Consider the following 20,229-nt stretch of genomic DNA (forward strand, 5'->3'; position numbering starts at 1 on the left):
GCTCTTCCTTGCACACCACTGCTTTTAAGAAGCAGCACTGATCTGAGTCAATCAGAGCAATTCTATGAGTCAATTTCCTTAGCCCTAAAATGGGGAATAATCCTGGCCTTGCTCACCTCATAGGGTTGTGGAGAAAAGGCCAATGTGGCCAATGTGGCCAGTGTGTATAGAAAACTATACAATAGTCCTTATCTTCTAGCTCTGCCCTCCAAGCAATGAGAATTTTCCAAACAAAATGATACAGACAAAGGTGAAGAGTGTTGATTTGTTCTAAGTAGGTCATTTGTTAGGAGCCTGCAGTTTCTAACACAACTCTTAATTGTATCATGAAAACCCAGTAATGCTCATCACAAATCCTAGCCAAGGACCTGGGGGCCAAGAATTGATTTTTAATTGCCAGGTGCCTCGATGGTTCTGGCTTGATGGACTTGAGAAGGCACTAAATAAAAACACAATTAATTCTGGCTTTCTGCCAAGCTCCTCTTTTAGCTTTGCAGGAGACAGGGAGAAAGCTAGTCTGCTATTCATAGCAATATGTATGTGGCTGGGTGGGGGAGATGGAACTGAGGGTAAGTAAAAGAAAGCCTCCTATAGAAAAAAAATCCAGCTTTCCACCAAGGACCCAAGACATGGGCCAAGTCACAGAACTTTTATACTTTTAATGGAGAGAAGTAAAAGAGTCCTTCATGCTGTGACTGAGAAATAAGGCACAAAGACAATGGTATTTGTTCAAGGTCACCCTGTGACTGAGTTCATATTTGCAGCCCCTCTTAAGTCATGTGTATGTCTTTCATTAACAAAACCTTTACAAAGGGCCTACTGAGTGTCACTTCCCTCCATCGTAACAGTTGCACTGAGATTTCTGCCTCAGAGAGTTCTCAGGGATTTACACCCCAATTAACAGAAAAGAAAACGAATTCAGAGAGGCTAAGTACCTTGCCCAAGGTCATAGAACTAAAAAATGACAGATTACTAGTTCAGTGACCATTTGCTTCCCATCACACTACACAGGTTTCCTTCACCATCTGTGAAAATCAAAAGCAGCTTGCAAGCCACAGGTCCAGGAACTCACATCCTTGCTAGGCAATGTTCTAGTTCCAGTACTACTACAAACATGCTGTGCTTCCTTGAGTGAGTCCTTTCTCTTTCTAAGCCTTCTAAGCCTAGTTTTCCAGCTTCCACAATGAATTAGATTCAGAATAGCTGTAATACCCCTTTTCTAGAAGATACAGCCATCTGGAATGACTTTAAATTGCACTATAACTTCCAGAGCTTGAGCCCAGATCAGATGTTATATGACAATGACTCTTTGAGTCTCATTTTTCTCATCTGTAAAATGATATTTCCTGTCCTTACTACTTCACAGGACTACAGAAAATGTCAAGTGAGATAATTTGTAAAATCCCTGAAAAGTGTAAGACAGTGTTGATTCTTGACAATCAAGAATCAAGCAAGCATTACTAGTCCCAGTTGCCTTTCTCTAAATCCAAGTACAGAAAGTGTCTATGTGCGTTTTGTCCAATAAATCTTCCTGAGTCCTCCTGTGCAGTTCAACCTTGATTCTTAAGACAAGCAGTTCATCTGGTGGCAAGGTCTAAGGGAAATTAATAAATCCCTCCACTCCCTTTGGGCCCTAACCACAAAACAGTCTCATAGTTTTGCCTTTGTTCTGAGCCCCCCGCCCACTATACTAGGTCTACCACAGCCTCTCCTAGGGTCACCTGGCTCCCCACTGCCTGCCTCTTTCCCAATGTCAAAGCAGCCACTACTGCCCAGACCTCCTGCCAACCAGCAGGGTTCACAGAGGGAGGAGGAAGGAAGAGAGTGGGCAGAGGAGAGGCTGTGGGAGGTACAGCTAAAAGTAGCTGCTGTCTTTAGGCACCACATTCTGAGGGGGTGGGGGTGGGCACTTAGCACATTCTTCCTGCAGCCAGCTGGGCGTGGAGGTGCATGGCTCCCCCTTCTCTAATGAAGGCAGGCAGGCAGAGAGTTCAGAGCTTCCAGAACCATTCCCAGAGCTGGTGATGGGTATGCAGTGCTGGCCTCTTCTGGACCCTGAGGGTGGATGTTTGCACAGCACAGAGCTGCATCCAGGGCTCCCTCCCTCAGGAGAACTAATGTAGTCTGCATTGCAGGAGATTCTATGATTCCCTGTCCCTCACCTCACTGCCTGGCACCCCAAGGACTACTGACAGGCCTGCTCCCCTCCAGGAGGTTACATAATACTACTGCTCTCCCAGTTTCTCTATCAACTTGCTTTCTCCAGCCAAACTTGAGAGTGCATTCATGTCTCTGATCTAGCCAAAGGAGCACTGAGCCAGCACCCTATAGCAGAGGTAGCAGGTTACGGAACATAAAGTCCTGATTTGAGGACTCAGGATCCCAGGCCCATCATTGAAACCTTGGACAAGTCCCTTTTCCCTTCAGTGCCTTAGTTTTCTCACTTGTAAAATAGGAATTCATGCTATAGATCTCCAAGGTATTCTTATCTCTGTCCCTTTGTGATTCTCTGTGAATCCTGCCCACTTAAGTGAAAGAATTACCTCCCCTACCTAAGTTTGTCCTATCTTCTAAGCAGTCTGTCTGAGCTGGGCAGAGCCATTCCCACTGTCCTAATCCCAATTCCCCTAATAAGTAAGGTCTACTCTGGCAAGATTCTAGACTCTGTTTTCCACCTCTGTCCTAGGCCCATTTCAACCAAACTAGTTCTGCTTTTTCCTGTTCTATATAGAAGCGTCTGGCTCAGATTTCATTTGAAAATATGGTTCTTCTATTGAATTCACTCTTCATTTTAATGACATGGGAACTGAGACCTAGTGGGGAATGGCCTTTATCCCCTGGTGGGAAAGTGGCAGCAAGGTAGGAACAGAGCCATGGCTTGCTTCCAGGGGTCCCAAGACAATTTACAGTGTTTTTATTTCCTACTGAAGGTATGCCTTCCATATAGTGTCTCTGCTATGCATGCACAACTTTCCTTCTTCTCTGCTACCAACTCTTGACTTTGATGCTCAAAGACCAAATGGCCAATTCTTGCCAAGGGAAACTAGCACAGAAGAATGATAAGGACAAGAAAGAACTGACCTCAAACACACCCTTAATGTTTCCTTTTCCTCCAGGTTGCCCCTTCACCCCTTTCTTCTAAGTTTCCTCAGGAGTTTTGCTCTATGTCAGTGGAACCCCTTCAGTTCTGAGTCATGACCACATTCTGACCACAGAGCCCACCATGCAGGACACACTGGAAGAACTACAGGATATAGCGTCGAGAGGCCTGGTTTCTAGGTCAGGAACTACCACTTCCTGAACTGTGTGTCCTTGAGTGAGTCACTTAATCTCTCTATGCCTCAGTTTCCTCAACTACTTCCAGGTTTTAAAAGGAGCCAATGACAATGAGAAAGAATGAAATATGGCCTTTTATATCAACATGGATGGAACTGAAGAGTGTTATGCTAAGTGAAATAAGTCATACAGAGAAAGACAGATACCATATGTTTTCACTCTTATGTGGATCCTGAGAAACTTAACAGAAAACCATGGGGGAGGGGAAGGGAAAAAAAAGTTAGAGAAGGAGGGAGCCAAACCATAAGAGGCTCTTAAAAACTGAGAATAAACTGAGGGTTGATAGGGGGTGAGAGGGAGGGTAAAGTGGGTGATAGGCATTGAGGAAGGCACCTGTTGGGATAAGCACTGGGTGTTGTATGGAAACCAATCTGACAATAAATTTCATATTAAAAAAATAAAAGGAGCCAATGAAATAACTAGAGAACTTTTTCAAAATTCTTATTAACAGTAGTAGTATTAACTAAATAAATGGCTACTTAAAATACCACAGGAAGGGGCTCTGGGCTGTCAAAGTAGCCACGACCTTTCCTCCTTTCCCAGACAGACCTACGAGGTTGATATTTTATCTATAAGAGGCAATTCTCAATTATCCATGCAACATGTCTTTTTAAAGACTGCTAAATCTCAAACTGGAATCTTTCTGCCACTCAGTTCACTGTTGGGCTCTCTTCCCTGCTGGCAGCCACTGTGTGCTCAATGAATACAAGCTTTTAGAAGAAACCTAAGCCAAATATAATTAGGAAAGCAGATCTATTACCCCCACCCCAAATCACCCTATGTATTCCAAATCTGCTAAAAGGGATCTTTTGGATTACCTGATGGTTTTGAATAATAATATCCTTAATCATTTTGATCATTTTTATTAATCACAAAGTAAGCACACATCATTAGACAGAAGAAATCTTTCAAGCTATCTAATCCTCCTATCCTATCTTGCAGATGAGGAATCCAAATTTCAGAGGGGAGAAGTAATTTACCCAAGGTCACACAGCAAAGGAACAGAATCTTCCCTACTATTACAGCAAATGCACAAGGACTCTTTTTTCCTGAAGGGTTCAAACCATCTCACAGCTGATAATTTTAAATCAAAATAGGTCCCCAGACTACTCACTCTCTAGGGTTGAGTCCTTTTTAGAGTGGCCACAAGCCCCTCAAATTCATCAAGGCCCCCACAATCCTAGAATAAAATCTCACCATCTGTGAAGCCTGCCTATTCATGTGTGCAATAAGCTAGATTCAGGCTGAGCTGACATTTCCTTTTAACATAGCAGTCATTCTCATCCCTGGCTGAACATTACTGTTACCTCAAGGAGCTTTTAAAAAAATATTGATGCCATGGCCACCAGATCTCCAGAGATTCTGGGAATTGTTGTTAGTCTTGTTAACTTCCAAGGTGATTCCAATGTGTGTCTAGGGCTGAGAACCACTGGTTAATAAAACAATTCAGCCAACCAAGGCAAACATGCACAAAGATGTTCCCAAACTTTCTCAAAACCAAATATATTGTTTTAAAGCTACATCTATGATGCCCTGTTTTTCCAAGAAGGGGAAAAGAAAAGTGATGGTACACAAAATCTACAGTTGTGGCACTGGCCCTCAGCAAATCCTGGACCTAGTTAAGAAATATATAGTTTATGGGTACTGAAAGAAAATAGGGAATTCTGGAGCCTGCAATAGGATTTACCAGGATTAAGATGCCAAGTGACTCATACTCCTTTCTCTGATGAGGTCATTGGCTTGGTAGATGATTGATAGAAACCTAGAATAAATCCTGATGTCTACAAAGCATACAAATCTATCATGACACGTTATCCTCATTAACATGTTGGTAAGATAAATGAGGGTAGAGCCCAATGGATTCTGCACTGGTTGACCAGATATATACAAAAGTTAATGGGCTGTAATTCCAAGAAGGGGCTCTGGTGAGATTACCCCCATCATATTGAACATTTCTTTGAATCAACAATTTGGGTAATACTTATTCAATTTCCAAATGACGCAATGATAAAATAGACTGTTAATCTATTTCATGACATAAAGAAAAAAAATTTAAACCCCTCCCCAAAAGCAAGAATAGACCAACCAAGGGAAATAAAGTTTAACTGATGCAATGTTAGAAGAGACTGCTAATTTGTTGCACAGTATAAAGAAAAATTTTTTAAACCCATAAAAAGCTAGAATGGACTAACCAAACAAAATAAAATTTAATGAATTTGGTTCAAAAAAGCCTCAAAGAACCAATTTCACAACAGAGTAGGAGACTGGACTAGACAGCAAAGCATTTGAGCTTACAATCCCAAAAGGTAGTACAATGGTTCCTAACGTTGGCTACACATTTGAATTACCTTAGGGAGCCTTAAATTTGAAATTTAGAGGGAAAAAAAAAGCTGTCAAGGACCTATCCAATTAAATTAGAATCTCTCAGAGTGGGGACCTGGCATGGATATTTAGGAACTCCCCAACTGATCTGAATGTTCAGGGAGGGTTGAGAACCAGTAGAATGCTACATTATTAGATATTTCACAGATAGATCAAAGTCCCTTTGTACTTCATCCTCATCAAGTGGCATCTGGACTAGCATAATCAGTTCTGAGCAGCACAGTTTAAAAGAAATATAGAAAAATAAGAGTACTTCGAAAGGAAGGACAATTGTATGAAAACGGCAGTTCCTTAAAAACATTTTGTATTTTAGTCTTCACCAATTCACACTGCCTTTCTCCTTAAAGATCCCAAATATTAAGTTTTCACAAGACTAAAGGAAACCCTTTGATGTATATTCAAGATAAAAAGTCAGTATTTTACTTAATAAGGAATTCTGTGCAAAATTGCTGTAAAAATTAAAGGCATGAAAAAGTACTAAAAATGTAAGCCAGCAAACTTGAGGAAGCTAGTATGACTTCAGGAATGACTCACACACCTCCCTCTTTGCCTGACTTCATTCAGCTTCACACTAGCTGGAAATGATCAACTCCAATTCTCCCCACTCTCCATTTGAAAGGCAGACCCACGTCCATCTCATCAATGTCTCTGACCTTTACTTACCTCATCTGTAACACAGGGAAAAACAATCATCTCTACCCACTTCATAACGCTGATGTGATGCACAAAATTAGAAAATATGTAAAATTACTTTGTAAACTCCATAGGCCCATGAACTGACAAGGGGTCACTAGTAACTGTCATTACTGGACTGTATCCAAAGTCTTCTCTATCTTCTAGGCCTTTACCCCTTAATAGTTTTTCTACTTTGTGCTTTGGTGCCAGGGCAAATCACAGTTAACTAAATACTCTTGAGAATTAGACCCACCTAACGACAGGAGACACTCTAGGCAGATATCAGAAGAGCTAAGCTTTGATCAAGGATTCTTAGAAAATCAGAGCCTCAGTTGGACTTAGAAGTTGCAGAGTTACAAATAAGAGCTAGAGAATATAAGATTCCCCACTTCTATCCCACTTCTTGAGGCAAAGCTAATGTGGGGCTGGATCCAGATGCTTTGTGTGAGATCTTCTGAGAAGGTGGTTATTTTGGAAGAATAGGTTCAAGTCCCAATCATGTGTTCATCCAGAAAAAACACTCCATAGGCCAAAGGGAGCAGAGGCCAAGATAACAGACAAAGCTGGAAGGACATGCTTTAGCACCATCATTGCAACTGTGAGATTGTGCCCTCTAGTCAGAGCCAAGTGCTCTCAATCTGGGCCTCACCACAGGGCAGAAGAGTACCTCACTCACAGGTTCACTGGAATCTCTCAGCTCCCTAAACACTTAATCAGCACACAAGTGAATGAGAAAATCAGCCAAGGCCCAAGACCTGTTCACCAGCCCCACAATCAAAATGGTCTTCCTATTTGCCCAGCCTTCCATTTAGAAACTATTCAGAGACCAACAACCTAGAAACAAAACTCCCCAAACTCCACATTAGAGCCAGGTTGGGCATTTTCCTAAGCCACAGACAAAATTGGGGCATACTACACAAATAGATGCTACAGGTTCTGGCAGGGGCTGTCTCAATGGGGGAAAGGCACTGCTCAGTTTGTTCCTACCACACTATCCCTCCACCTCCTCCCTGAATCAGCCAAAAGTCAGAGTGGAAAAAAATATTTTTCAGGGCCTACAGACTTCCTTGCACTGAAAGCTGGGCTGTGAAATGACTCAGTTAATCTTAAGAAGGCATTTGGAAGAAAGGAGAAAGGAATCTGAACCCAGGAGCTTTCCAATAAACAGTCCCCATGGCCAAAAGTCGGCTAGGCTCTGTATGCCTTCTGTGGACATGTTTTCTAGGCATTTGCAGGCCATGGGGATCTTGTTCTTTTTTTGTCCATTTCCCCAAAAGCATCTCTCTAAGTCTTGGTGGGCTCCAGCTCCCATTTTCTAGAGGCCTTTGTGCCTGGACCTTTAAAGGGTGGGCTCTGGAGCTCAGCAGGAACTGAGTAATGCAGGAGGTTGCTAGGATACTGGTAAAGGGCTGTTCCAGAATCCCCTGGTGGGGAGCTGCAGGGGAAAATTTCTGAGCTAGAATTTTGTGCATCCTAAGAGCAAAATCCTATCCTCTACCCAATGCAGTCAGAGAGGAAGAAAGGGAACTAGAAACTTAGTTGGGAAAAGATGGGATAAATCAGAGAGGAAAAGCCCTCTTCTCTTCCATCTCCCCTTCCACAGTAGGAATGGGGGCAGAGTAGATGAGGCTGTATCAGAGGGGAGAGTAAATGGAGAAGGGAGAAGATGAAGAGACAGAAGAGGGAGGGGAAAAAAAGTAAAAATGCAGAGGGTTCCGCTCTTCTGGGCTGCATTTTTCATATTCTCCCACTCTTCTCTTTTTGCATATCCTCACAAGTCTGAAGGAGAAATGCCAAACCTTTAGGATTCACACAAGTAAAAAGCCACACTGCCAACTTTGGTTCTCTACTTCCCAAACTCCCTTTTAGCTGCTCTTGGGTGGCCTGCCATCTGGCTAGCAACATCCCCTTACTTGCCTAGAGATAAGTTAATTTGAAAAATGCTTACCCATTTTGTCAACTAAATTACTAATGGAAATACCCCTTTAGCCTGAGGGGTTGTGAAGTAGCAGGAGGAGTGGTAGGGGAAATACCCATCCAGTCTGGCACCAGTCAAATCTTTACAGGCCCTAGCACAAGGAGCCCATTCAGAACTGTGGAACACTCAATGCATGCCCTGCTGTTTTTCCTCATTCCTAGAACAACCAACCCCCAGCAACATTCAAGAGTGTACATCCTCTCTCCTACACACACACACACACACACACACAGAATGGTGTGCATACACACCATAAACATACTGTCACACACCCTACACACATACATTCCCAAAGGTTCTCTGCCAAGGGTCTGTCAGGCACTCAGAGGTGAAAGTTGTGGCATTTCATAACACTATTTTGTCACAAACCTGGCTCAAAGACTAGACTTACAGAACTCTTCTCACCTTAAAGAGAGAGGGGGGGAAAAAGCAAAAAGCATTCCATTGCTGTAATCCAGTTTTCTTCCCACACAGCTAGGTAAAAAATCTCTTAGGTAAAACTTAAGTTTCACCAGATACCAGCAATAAGGTATTTCCTCCCTCCACCCCATCACCCATTGCTTAACATTTCATTTTTCTTTTCACTTGTCTTTCCAGTTGATCGTCCTCTGATTTCAAGTGCATATGGGCACCCAAAATCACAAAACGCAATAACTTGGAGGTTACCTAATCCAACCATCCCCAAAACCCAATGTTACAGGGAACCCCAAACACATTGAGAAGGAAAAAAAATTCCCAAGGTCAAATAACTGCTCAACAGACAGAACTCAAGTCTGTAGCTGCCCAGCCTGGAGATTTTCCTGTCCAATGTGTCTCAAAACAAAGTGTCCAGCCAAAATATAAGCTTACTTTAGATAATACCACTAGAACTAAGGATGTGTGTGTGGTGGTGGCGGGCGGGGGGGGGGGTGACGCTCACAAGATTCTCTTTGCAAAGAAACAAGTTCAGGTCAATCCAGACCCCCCTCCCAAAAAAAGGGACCGAAAAGTAAATAATAAGAATTAATACCACCAAACTTCCCAGATCATGCTTATACTATAGTACCAACAGAATTAAAAACAAACAAAAACAAAAACAAACAAAAAACCCTTTTACCCAAATCAAGCCAACAGCACACCCTGAGGCTCAAAACCTCTTCGGATGACATTAAATAACACTTTCTGGGTTCTGAGATCAGGGCAATTTCGAGAGCCCCCTTCACAGCCCCTTTCCCTTCATAGTCATTTCCAAAAATATTGAACAACAGAATATGGAACCTGACAGCACAATGGCAGCAGTTCCATACACCACACAGGAGTAGTCGCCCACATGGGTTCAGGGGGAACATGCATGTATACTGTATGTGCCCTGATTCATTGCTACATGGGCCAGAAATGGCACTATTTCAAGTCAGGTAAGCACAGAATGAGGACTACCTGCCAATCAGTGGGTGGAAGTGGAGAAAAAATAAATATGCACATTGGCATCACAGACAATTTTTTCCTGGCTTTTCCAAAGGTGTTCTTAGTGGAAAGAGAAATATAAAATAATAACAATAGCAATAATAACTACAACCACCACCATCTGACAGAAATGCAAATATATGTCAAAATTGAATGTTACTTGTAGTTCATGCCTTCCCCAGCTCTCATCCCATTCCATCCAGACTTCTTTGGAGGAGGAGGGTGCTCAAAACTCTCAATTTAGCATGATACATACTTTCATTTTGTTATGGAAATCTTTCCATTAGCGAGACCTCTGATCTTAAAGAACAAGGAAGCAAACAAAAACCATCACTTTCTCATTAGCACTAGCAAGTTCTATTTAAAATGTAGTTCAAGAACATCATGTAAATGAGAATATCCAAAAGAGGCATATACAAATACCATTATTCCCAGGGTGGGTAAAGAGCTGGCTTTTGTTGTTTTTCAGAGGACACGCAGAAAAAAATCCACAAACTCAAATCCAATGGTACAATCTTCTCTGGGAAAAGGAAGCTAAACAGCTCTTATCAAGGTCTTCTTTTGCCAATTCATAAAGATCAGAGAAGGCTCTTATGTCTCAGTCCATGATTCCAAAGAAATTGACATTAAATGTTTTAATAAATGCTTTAAAGGTGGCTTCTTTCCAGACTGTAAACTGTGATCCCTGAACAGCAAATTGAGAGTCAAATGACACAGTCACCAACCGCCAGCTCACTGCACCCCACCGCATCACTTCTCAAATTCTCACTTCTCATTAGAAACTAAAGAATCATTTTCCTTAAATTCATTCCTTGTATCGATTTTTTTTCCCTCTAAACATCCAGCACAGGGCTGTCTTTCCTTAAGATGTCAAAAATCCATCACGCTCTTCCCACACCCCCCTTTCTCCACAAACAAACCCAAATTCACTCCTGATGGCAGGAGAAAATTTTTGACTAAAATTCCCTGATGGAATTTAAAGGTAGTTTTCAAGAAAATGAGTTGACAAGACACCACAAACAGCAAAGCCACTGTTTAAGGACGCAGATCTTGCTCCGTGAACGTCACATAGATGGAGAATGCACACACACATGCACACTCAAATAGAATGCATTTCTTTATCAACAATTTTACTCAAGCAATAAGCAACTACGTTCACAGGCATATTTAAAAGACAAGACATGACAAAAGATTTAGGGAGAGATAATATACCAACGTCATACATATCACAGCGAGGCCATGTTGAAGCTCAAAACGTTTTCCCCCCTGAGTAAGAAAGCTTGCTCTTTCTCTCCCTTCCTTTCCCTGTCACTGTCTGTCTCTGTCTCTGTCTCTGTCTCTCTCTCTCTCTTTTTTTTTCTCGGTGGTTCTCGGGATGAAATCAAAGCGAGAGTTCGCCACAGCTCAGGAGGCTGGACTCCATTCAGCGCGTTCCCAGGAAAAACATGAGTATGACATTGACAAGCAGGAGGACTACAATCACGGCAAAAACAACTACAGTTTGCACATCCAGGGTCATGGTGCAATGCAGAACACTGTAGTGTTCCAAGTGGGGGGCCGGCAGATTGGGAGATGTCAGTCTCTGTTCTGTCAGACTGTCCATACAGCCACCATGCTAAAAAGGAGAGGAGGAAGTCGGATGGTTGGGGATGGGCTGGGTCTGGCGTCCGAGTTTGGTATGGGGTGGGGGGGGATGGGGACAGGGGAGATGGCTTTCCCCCTTCTCAGGATTGGGCTGATCTTTCCTCCCTAGCTGAGAAATCTTAGCTCACGCTGAAGTCGGCAGAGTCCAGCATTCTCTCTCAGGCGCCAAGGAAGAGGCAAAATCCTGGCTTTCAAAGGGAAATGCGGGAGGAACCAGTGTGAGGTTCTCAGGCGCCTGATCGGTCTGTCCGGGCGTGCGTCTCCACCTGCTCGGCTATAAGTCAGTCTCAGTCTCCCCCTACTCCCTCTGTAACGCTCGCTTTCCTAGCTTGCTCGCTTTTCTAGCCAGGTTGCTCGCTCTCTCCGTGGGGTTCCCGGTTGCCAGCCTCTCATTTAAAACCTGCCTTGCTGGTTCTCTCCCTCTCCTCTCCCCACCCCCCCAGGCCGTAGGCGGCCTTTTTATTCATCTAGCTACTGTGGGCGCCTGCGTGAGGCACGACCCGTGCTGCTGACAGTCCCGCGGGCCAATAGCAGGTGCTACAGCCTCGCGTTTACTCGCTGGGTTGGGCGGGACTTAAGCTGGCGTGCTAGCGGCGGTAGCCAATCGGCAGGCCCAAGCCCCCGGACTAGCTAGAGCCAAAGGCCGCGGGTTCTGGTGTGGGGGTGGGGAGCTTGTTGGGGGTGCGTTGAGGGGTATGTAGGGAGGGGGAATGGAGGGAGCACACGAAAGTGGGAGGAAGGGAGAGGGCATGGAAGGGAGAAAGGGAAAGAGGAATAAGGGGAGGATTATGGGAAGCAGGGGGAAAAGAGAAGGAAAGAGGAGGGAGAAAATATAGAGGATAAGATGAAGAAAGAAAGGTGATGGAAAGTAAGGGAGGAAAGGTTGAAGAAGAAAAAGAAATGAAAAAAAAAAGCATAGGTGGGGAGGAGGCATGCCTTGGCAGTCACGTTTTTTGGATTCTGGGCCAAGAAGAAAGCAAAGGTGTCTTTGGCCACTGTTTAAGTATTTATAGACAACTCGTTTTTTTTAATTATTTTTTTTAATGTTTATTTATTTTTGAGAGAGACAGAGACAGAATGCGAGTGGGTTAGGGGCAGAGAGAGAGGGAGACACAGAATCCGAAGCAGGCTCCAGGCTCCGAGCTGTCAGCACAGAGCCCGACAGAGGGCTCGAACTAACTATTATTTCATGACCTGAGCCGAAGTCGGACGCTCAACAGGCTGAGCCACCCAGGCGCCCCTATAGACAACTCTTAATTAGCTCTGCACATTAAAAAAATCAGTGCTGTGGATAGAACCACAAGGCCACACTACAAATACACACTGCCATCCCTCCATTTACAGGTCAATTTCCTTTCCTGTTTATGGTTTCTTTAGACTATGACTGTTTGTAGCTAAGTACTGTGAAGGGAAGCCAACTTTGCAGTGGAAAAGCTTCTACAAAATTTGAAATGTACTTGTAATCACTGTGCTCCTGCTCTGTGTTCCTGACCCTATATCTGGAACTAGGGGAAAAGCACTCGATAGAGACAGAAAGGTTTCAGATTTACTCCCAGCCCAAATTCAGCCTTGCTTTATGACTTTTGGGCCACTTCTTTCCCCTCTCTTGGCCTCCATCTCACTTCTGTCACATGAGGACTTAGACCTACCTATCAGAAAGTTCAGTGACACCTCTGGACCCTCACCTCAGAAAAATACATGCAATTTCAGCAGGCTCCTGGGCCCTCAAGAACCCAGGACTCCTTTATACAGATCTCTGAAGGCCCTTCTTCCTCTTTCATTCAAAAACTATAAAAGTGAATAGATAGATATTGGTGGAGGGGACAGGAACTAGATTAAACAGGAATAGAAATTAAATTCTGGAACTCCTAGAATACTATAGACTCTAAGAGGAATGAGTATTGCTATCTATTCTTTATAAATTGTTGAGGCTAGAACAACCACCTATCTTAACTAGATGACTGGAAATTCTGAATGAATGCCGGCTATAAACAAAATGGCCCTTAGCCTGCAAGATCGAATAAAAAGAAGTCCCTACTTCAAAGGTTTTGGCTTATAATATCACCTATGAATGATTCATGCCTAAACAAACAACACAAAACCGTGAATCAGATCAAGCTTCTAGATCCAATTACCAATTTATAGAACACATAGAAGACAGAAAAAACATATTAAACTATAATGTGGAGGTACACATTAAAAAAATATATAGGACCAACAACCTGAAATTTTAGCAAATAAATAGGAAGAAAAAAGTATGACTCAAGTGAAACGTGTGTTCTGATTTATGTGCATACACACATATTTGTGACATTTATGACACAATTGGAAATTTGAACAGACTGGATACTTGATGATATTAGGAATCACTATTAGTTACTTAGATGTGATAATGATAATGTGGCAAAGTTTAACAAAATGGAGGCAATAGGAGTAATCTTTGTGACCTTGAATTTGGCAATGTTTTCTTAGATATGACATGAAAAACACAAGCAACAACACAATAGATACATTGGACTTCATCAACATTAAAAACTTCTGTGCTTCAAAGGATACTATCAAGAGTATGAAAAGACAACCCACAGAATGGAAGAAAATATTTGGAAATTATATATCTGATAAGAGACTTTTACCTAGAATATATAAAGAGATCTTACAAGTCAATGATAAAAAGAATAACCAACTTAAAAAAAACTAGCCAAGGTTCTGAATAACATTTTCCCAAAGAAATAGTCAATAAGCACATGGAAAGATGCTCAACATATTAGCTACCAGGAGAATTCAAGTCAAATGCAGAAAGTGCAAATGCAGGATATTTACTACAGCATTATTTGTAGAAAGATACCACTTTACATCCACTAGAATGGCTACAATAAAAAAGCTACATAATAACATAATTCAGGAAGATATGGAGAAATCAGAACCTTTATAACACTGCTGGTGAAAATTTAAAATGATGAAGCCACTTTGGAAAGCAGACTGGTCAGTCCTCAAAAAGTTAAACATAGGGTTACCATTTGACCAAGTAATTCCACTTCTATGTATATATCTAAAAGAAATGAAAAAAAAATGTCCACACAAAATCTGGAACATGAATGTTCATAATTGCATTATTCACAATAGCCAAAAGATGGAAAAAACTCAAATAAATGTCTGTCAAGGTGAATGGATAAACAAAAGTGGTATAGCCATACGATGGAATATTATTCAGCCATAAAAAGGGATGGAATACTATTACTGTAACAACATAAATGAACTTTGAAAATATTATGATAAGTGAAAATGCCAGAAACAAAAGGCTTTTGTATGATTCCACTTATATGAAATGTTCATATAATTATGGTTTAATGAAGCTTTTGTTTCACTTATATATAAATATAAATGTGCTAGATTGTGATGTAAAATTTATTTCTTGTAGGAGGTAATGCCAAAATAGTTTTTAAACTATTAGCCACTCTGCTATATTATGTTGAGACAGATACTAGTGATCAGAACAGTACCATAATGTAAGCAACCAGAATCTTTCTCCTTGCTTTTTTTTTAAGTTTTTATTTGAATTCTAGTTAGTTAACATACAATGTAATATTAGTTTCAGGTGTATAGTATAGAGATTCAACACTTCTATACAACACCTGGTGCTCATCACAACAAATGCACTCCTTAATCCCCATAACCAATTTAACCCGTCCCCCCTCACCTCCCTTCTGGTGACCATCAATTTATTCTCTATAGTTAAGAGTCTGTTTCTTGGTTTGCCTCTCTTTTTGTTCCCCTTTGCTCAGTTGTTTCATTAAATTTCACATATGAGTGAAATCATACAATATTTGTCTTTCTCTGACTTATTTTGCTTAGCATTATACTCTCTAACTCCACCCCTGTCATTGCAAATGGCAATATTTCCTTCTTTTTTATGTCTGGGTAATATTCCAGTGTGTGTGTGTGTGTGTGTGTGTGTGTGTGTGTGTGTGTGTGTACCACCTCTTCTTTATCCACTCATCAGTTGATGGACACTTGGACTGTTTCCATAATTTCACTATTATAGATAATGCTGCTATAAACATTGGGGTCCATGTATCCCTTTGAAGTAGTATTTTTGTATTCTTTGGTTACATACCTAGTGATGCAGTGCTGGATCACAAGGTAGTTCTATTTTTACCTTTTTAAGGAATCTCAATACTGTTTTCCATATTGGCTGCACCAGTTTGCATTCCTACCAACAGTGCAAGAGGGTTCCTCTTTCTCCACATCCTTGCCAAGACCTATTTTTTCTTGTTCTCCTTGACTTTGAAAGTGCAATCATATTCTACCTCCACTTCATTTTCTACTACCCTTCAATCCACTGTAGCCTGGCTTTCACTCCAATCATTTCACAGGAAACTAGAACTTCTTGTGAATGTAAACAAATGACCAACCTGTTACTAAATGGCATGGCCAATTTTCCATTTTTATTTCCCCTGGCTTCTCCCCCTCTTGATTTCATTGATGCCTTCCTCCTTCCTGAAATGCAACCTTTGCTTTGGGGACACTATCCGCATGATCTGTCTGGTTATACAGTCTTTACTTCATGCCTGGGTTCTTCATTCGTTGATTAAGGCCATGATTTCTCAGGGTTTTCTAATCTCATTCCACTTTTCTTCTCATTCCACACTTGCACTGAATGGTGGACCCATCTCCCAAAGCTTGAACTACCACCGACATTACACACTGATGCACCTCTTTTAAACAAAGTTACTAGACACTAGGGGGAACAAAACCGTTGCTGGCCTGGAGCTTACAACTCTCTGCTGATGACTCCCAGGTAGTTCTCTTGAATTCCAGAGATGAATTTCCAACTGCCTTCTGGATATCTCCTCCCAAATATCTCACAAGAATGTCAAACTTAATAAATCTAAAATTGAAACCATCTTCCCCCATCCCTGCCAGCTTCCTCCTTCCCCTGAGTTCCCTGTCTTGTAAGAATTCCTCCTTGCCAAAAACCTGTGAGATATACATAAGTCTTGCCTCTCACTCATCTTGCTTCCAGCCAACCAACCAGTCTTCCAAGTCCTGGTGAGTCTTTCCCTCTTTAATATCTCTTGTGTCCTTCCTCTGTTTCCCTGCTGCTAGTACCTTTAATCAGTGCCTCACCATCTCTGATTCTATTACTATCCATTACTTGGTCTCTTGTGCTGCTCTCTTCCCAATTCAGCCTCTACTCTCCTGTCCAAATTATCTCTCTCAAAAGCAGAACAGCTCTTATCAATCCGATGGTGGATACTATAGATTGGGTGCTCAGGATCCATGTCATCCTCTTTCTAGCCTGCCTTCCTATATTGCTGAAAAGCTCAAAACCAAAAACCTACCATAGCTTGTCATTTCTCAGGCTCCTTTTCATCCAGTGTTCTGGATGTGATTTATTTCTGGTAATCATATGCACATGCACAATATTTGGAAGGAGGTAATGACGCAGAAGCCATATTTCTGCTGCTTCTATTGGCAAGCACAGTGATGGAGATTTTAGGGTTTTCTGCAGCCATGTTACTTTTCAATAGACCCCAGTGTTTGGTTACTAGCTTTGTATATTTAGGGAGCCAGAGCACTTGATTTTTTTTTTTTTTTTTTTTTTTTTTGCCACTGAGGATCTGGAAAGCATAATGATACTCTAGTCAATAGTTAAGGCAATGGCAGATTCTTGATTCTTAGACTTCAGATAAGGTGGAGTGTTTCCAAAGCCTCTGATGCCTCACCTTCCTGCTTGTAGCACAGAAAATAGCTCCCCTTGTATTCTGAGAGTTATTCCTGGAAGCCCAGCCTAAAGGTCGCCCCTCCAGCCTTTCCACCAATTTTGGAAGCACATCATTTTCTGTATTAGGGCTCTTTCTACTGAGAATAGCTAGAGTGATTTAATTTCTGCAGCTGAACCCTGACTCATGTAACTTCTCTGTTTAAAGGCTTTCCATAACTCCGTACTGCCTTTAAGTTAAATTCTGTAGCATGCCATACAGTTCCTTGCCAGTCTGGTGTCCTTTGGTCTTTCTAACCTCAACTTTCACCAATTCCCTCTCATTCTCCATTCTCCAGCTGAACAGAACCTACTATAGTTCTCATAATCATCAGGTTCTCTTCCCTCAAGAACTATGCAAATGTTGCTACCCTTCCCCAGCTCCCACCTCAAAACTCAGTTCACATGCCACCTCCTCCAGAAGGCTTTCTCTTATGTTCTCTCTCAAAATTATTCTGGATCATATTCTTCTCCTATAAGGCCCCGTGTTTTCCCCTCGTGGAATACTTATTAAACTGTATTGTATTTTTTTTCTTGTTTGTATCCTGCACTGGATTGTGGAACTAAGAGGGCAGAGACCATGCCTGTCTTGTTCACTGCTTTCTCTCCCATGCCCAGCACAGTGCCTAACACTTAGAAAGTGCTTATTAAATATTTGCTGAATGTATGAATGTTTTCTTCATCCACTTCTTTCCACTCATAGAATCATATCTTCCAACCACAGAAGGCAATACTTCATAATACCTCAGAGAAAATCTAGTCTAAACACTTATGTCCTAGGTTAGGAAACTGAGGCTCAGAGAATGGAAGCAACATGGCCAGGATTATATAGCTAATTGCTGGCAAGGCAGAAACCAAAACCCTTGTCTCTTGAGTCCCAAACGTACTTTTGAGAGATTTCAGACTCTGGAGTATGACATTTGATCCCAGCTCCATCCATGGCAGTTAGTGTTCTGAGTGAAGTGATTGCCTGACTCTGCTCACAATTTCAAAAAATAATCGAGTCCCCCCATATTTCAAGTAGTAGTACTCTCACTCCATAGCCAACCTTTCTGATGACAAATATCAAGAAATCAGAGAATTTTTGGTATAGCAAAACCCCTCTTCCATCCTTCATTCCCTTCTGCAATATTCCTACCAAATAGTTATCCAGTCTCAACTCTAACACCCACAATAATGGAGAGGTTCTTCTCTCCTAAGACAACCCAATCATCTCTGGAACAATCTCAGTTGATAGAAAGTTCTTCCATCTCTTTGAGCCAGATGTTATCACCACTTCTACCACAGCCAGTGCTGAGGAGCTAACCACTCCATGAGATGGTTTGGAATATAAATGCTCCAGGGGGGCACCTGGCTGGCTTAGTCAGTAGAGCATATGACCCTTGATCTCAGGGTCATTAGTCCAAGCCCTACATTGGGTGTGATGCCTACTTAAAAAAAATTCTGCAAATCCTGGAATATAGACACTCCCAAGCTCACACTAAAATTACTATAAGCATCCAGTATATTTCTTAGGAACTGAAGACCACTCATTAGATAATAATAAACACTTATAAAGTGCTAACTCAGCACCAGGCAAGGTTCTAAGCTCTTTACATATATTATCTCTTCTTCCTCACAACCACCTGATGAGGTAGATACTATTACTGTCCTTATTTTACACATGATGGAACTGAGGCATGGTGGTTAAATAACTTTCCCAAAGTCACATGGCTAGTCAGTAGTGGAGCCCAGATTTGACTCTAGAGCCTATCCTCTTACACACTGTGCTATATAAGTGCTACTAAGTAACACATGTCCCATCTCCCAACAGCATCTGATAAGATGTCTCTTGGGTCACAGGAATAAAATGTTTCAATGTTCTGAACTGAGTTCTAGTGGCCTACCTCCCAGGCAAGATATTTAAATCTTAAATCTTTGCTTTCTCTTAGGGAAAAGCCAATGCCTAGTTGTCTTTTGCCTCTTATGGTTCAAACAACTCCCAAAGTTACACTTCTTCCAGGAAGTACAACCAAGGAAAGTTCCACATTTTATTCTGACACCCACTGCTACTCATTTATTGCCATTCTGCCCCCACCCCAGCCACCTAATAATCCCCAATGCTTGCCACAGGCAGTCTGAAGATATTGAATCCTATATGTTTATTGTCTTGGCTACTGATATGAATAGATGTTCTTGTACATTTGTGCATGTCAGACTCATTTAAGAGAATCAGCTCCCTGAAGACAGAGACTCCTGGCTAGTTCAATTATTCAGCACAGAGATCACTGCATCTCCAAAATTAAATTCAATAAGCACTTATTTTTTTAATTTTTATTAATTTTTTATTAAGTAAACACTATCACCAATGCTGGCCTCAAACTCACAACCCTGGGATCAAGAGTTGTATGTTCTACTAACAGCCAGCCAGGTGCCCCAATAAGGACTTATTCTGACAATGATGGGGGTACAGAGAGGCTCTCAGGAAGCTTACAGTCTAGTGGGAGACATAGTCACAATGACACATAATTTCCATGTCATACAGTAAAGTGTCCTAAGAATAATCAGATAATGAATAAAGTTGTTGGTGATTATAGAATGAATCATAAAATTTTATACTTAAAATGGGAATACAAGTTCACTTCCTCCCAACCTCCCTATATAGTAATACTTTCTACAGTATATGTGATGAGGTAAAGGGAATGGAAGAGGAAGAAGAGGAAACACCTACTTTGGGCATGCATGGTGCTAGGCTTTTCAACATACCATTCTATTTAATCCTCCAAAGAAGCCTGAAAAGAAAGAATTGTTATCACTATTTTAAAGAGTAAGGTTCAGAATGTTTACATCATTTTCCCATAGCCATACAGGTAGGATGTAGCAGTAACATGATTTAAATAAAGATATATTTCCAAAGCCCACTATTTCTGATGAGTTTTGTCCAGCAGCAGTTTGAATATTTTCAGTAACAGGAAACTCACTCTGAAGCATTCATAGTCATTATTCATTTTAAGCTGAAATTCATTATTCT

The 20,229-nt window shown here is 41.6% G+C and overlaps 1 protein-coding gene across 9 annotated transcripts in view; it reads right to left on the reverse strand.

Annotated features, from left to right (window-relative positions):
* The window catches only part of ARHGEF9 (Cdc42 guanine nucleotide exchange factor 9), a 193,883-nt gene that overhangs the window by 155,242 nt on the left and 18,412 nt on the right, over window positions 1-20,229 (reverse strand). The window contains exon 1 of one of the 9 annotated variants that reach the window (XM_027053215.2): window positions 11,038-11,180. The exons of 3 other annotated variants lie outside the window; for them this stretch is intronic. Coding sequence is in view for 4 of the 6 variants with exons in the window: in XM_027053214.2 (XP_026909015.1) it covers window positions 11,027-11,035 (9 nt within the window). In the remaining 2 variants the exon portion in view is untranslated. Of the gene's footprint in view, window positions 1-11,026; window positions 11,181-20,229 lie in introns of those variants that run through there. 5 more of the 9 variants (XM_027053214.2, XM_053202384.1, XM_053202379.1 and 2 more) reach the window with 5 other exon arrangements.

The sequence above is a fragment of the Acinonyx jubatus genome, chromosome X (genome assembly GCF_027475565.1).
Source record: "Acinonyx jubatus isolate Ajub_Pintada_27869175 chromosome X, VMU_Ajub_asm_v1.0, whole genome shotgun sequence".
NCBI classification, from domain to species: domain Eukaryota; kingdom Metazoa; phylum Chordata; class Mammalia; order Carnivora; family Felidae; genus Acinonyx; species Acinonyx jubatus.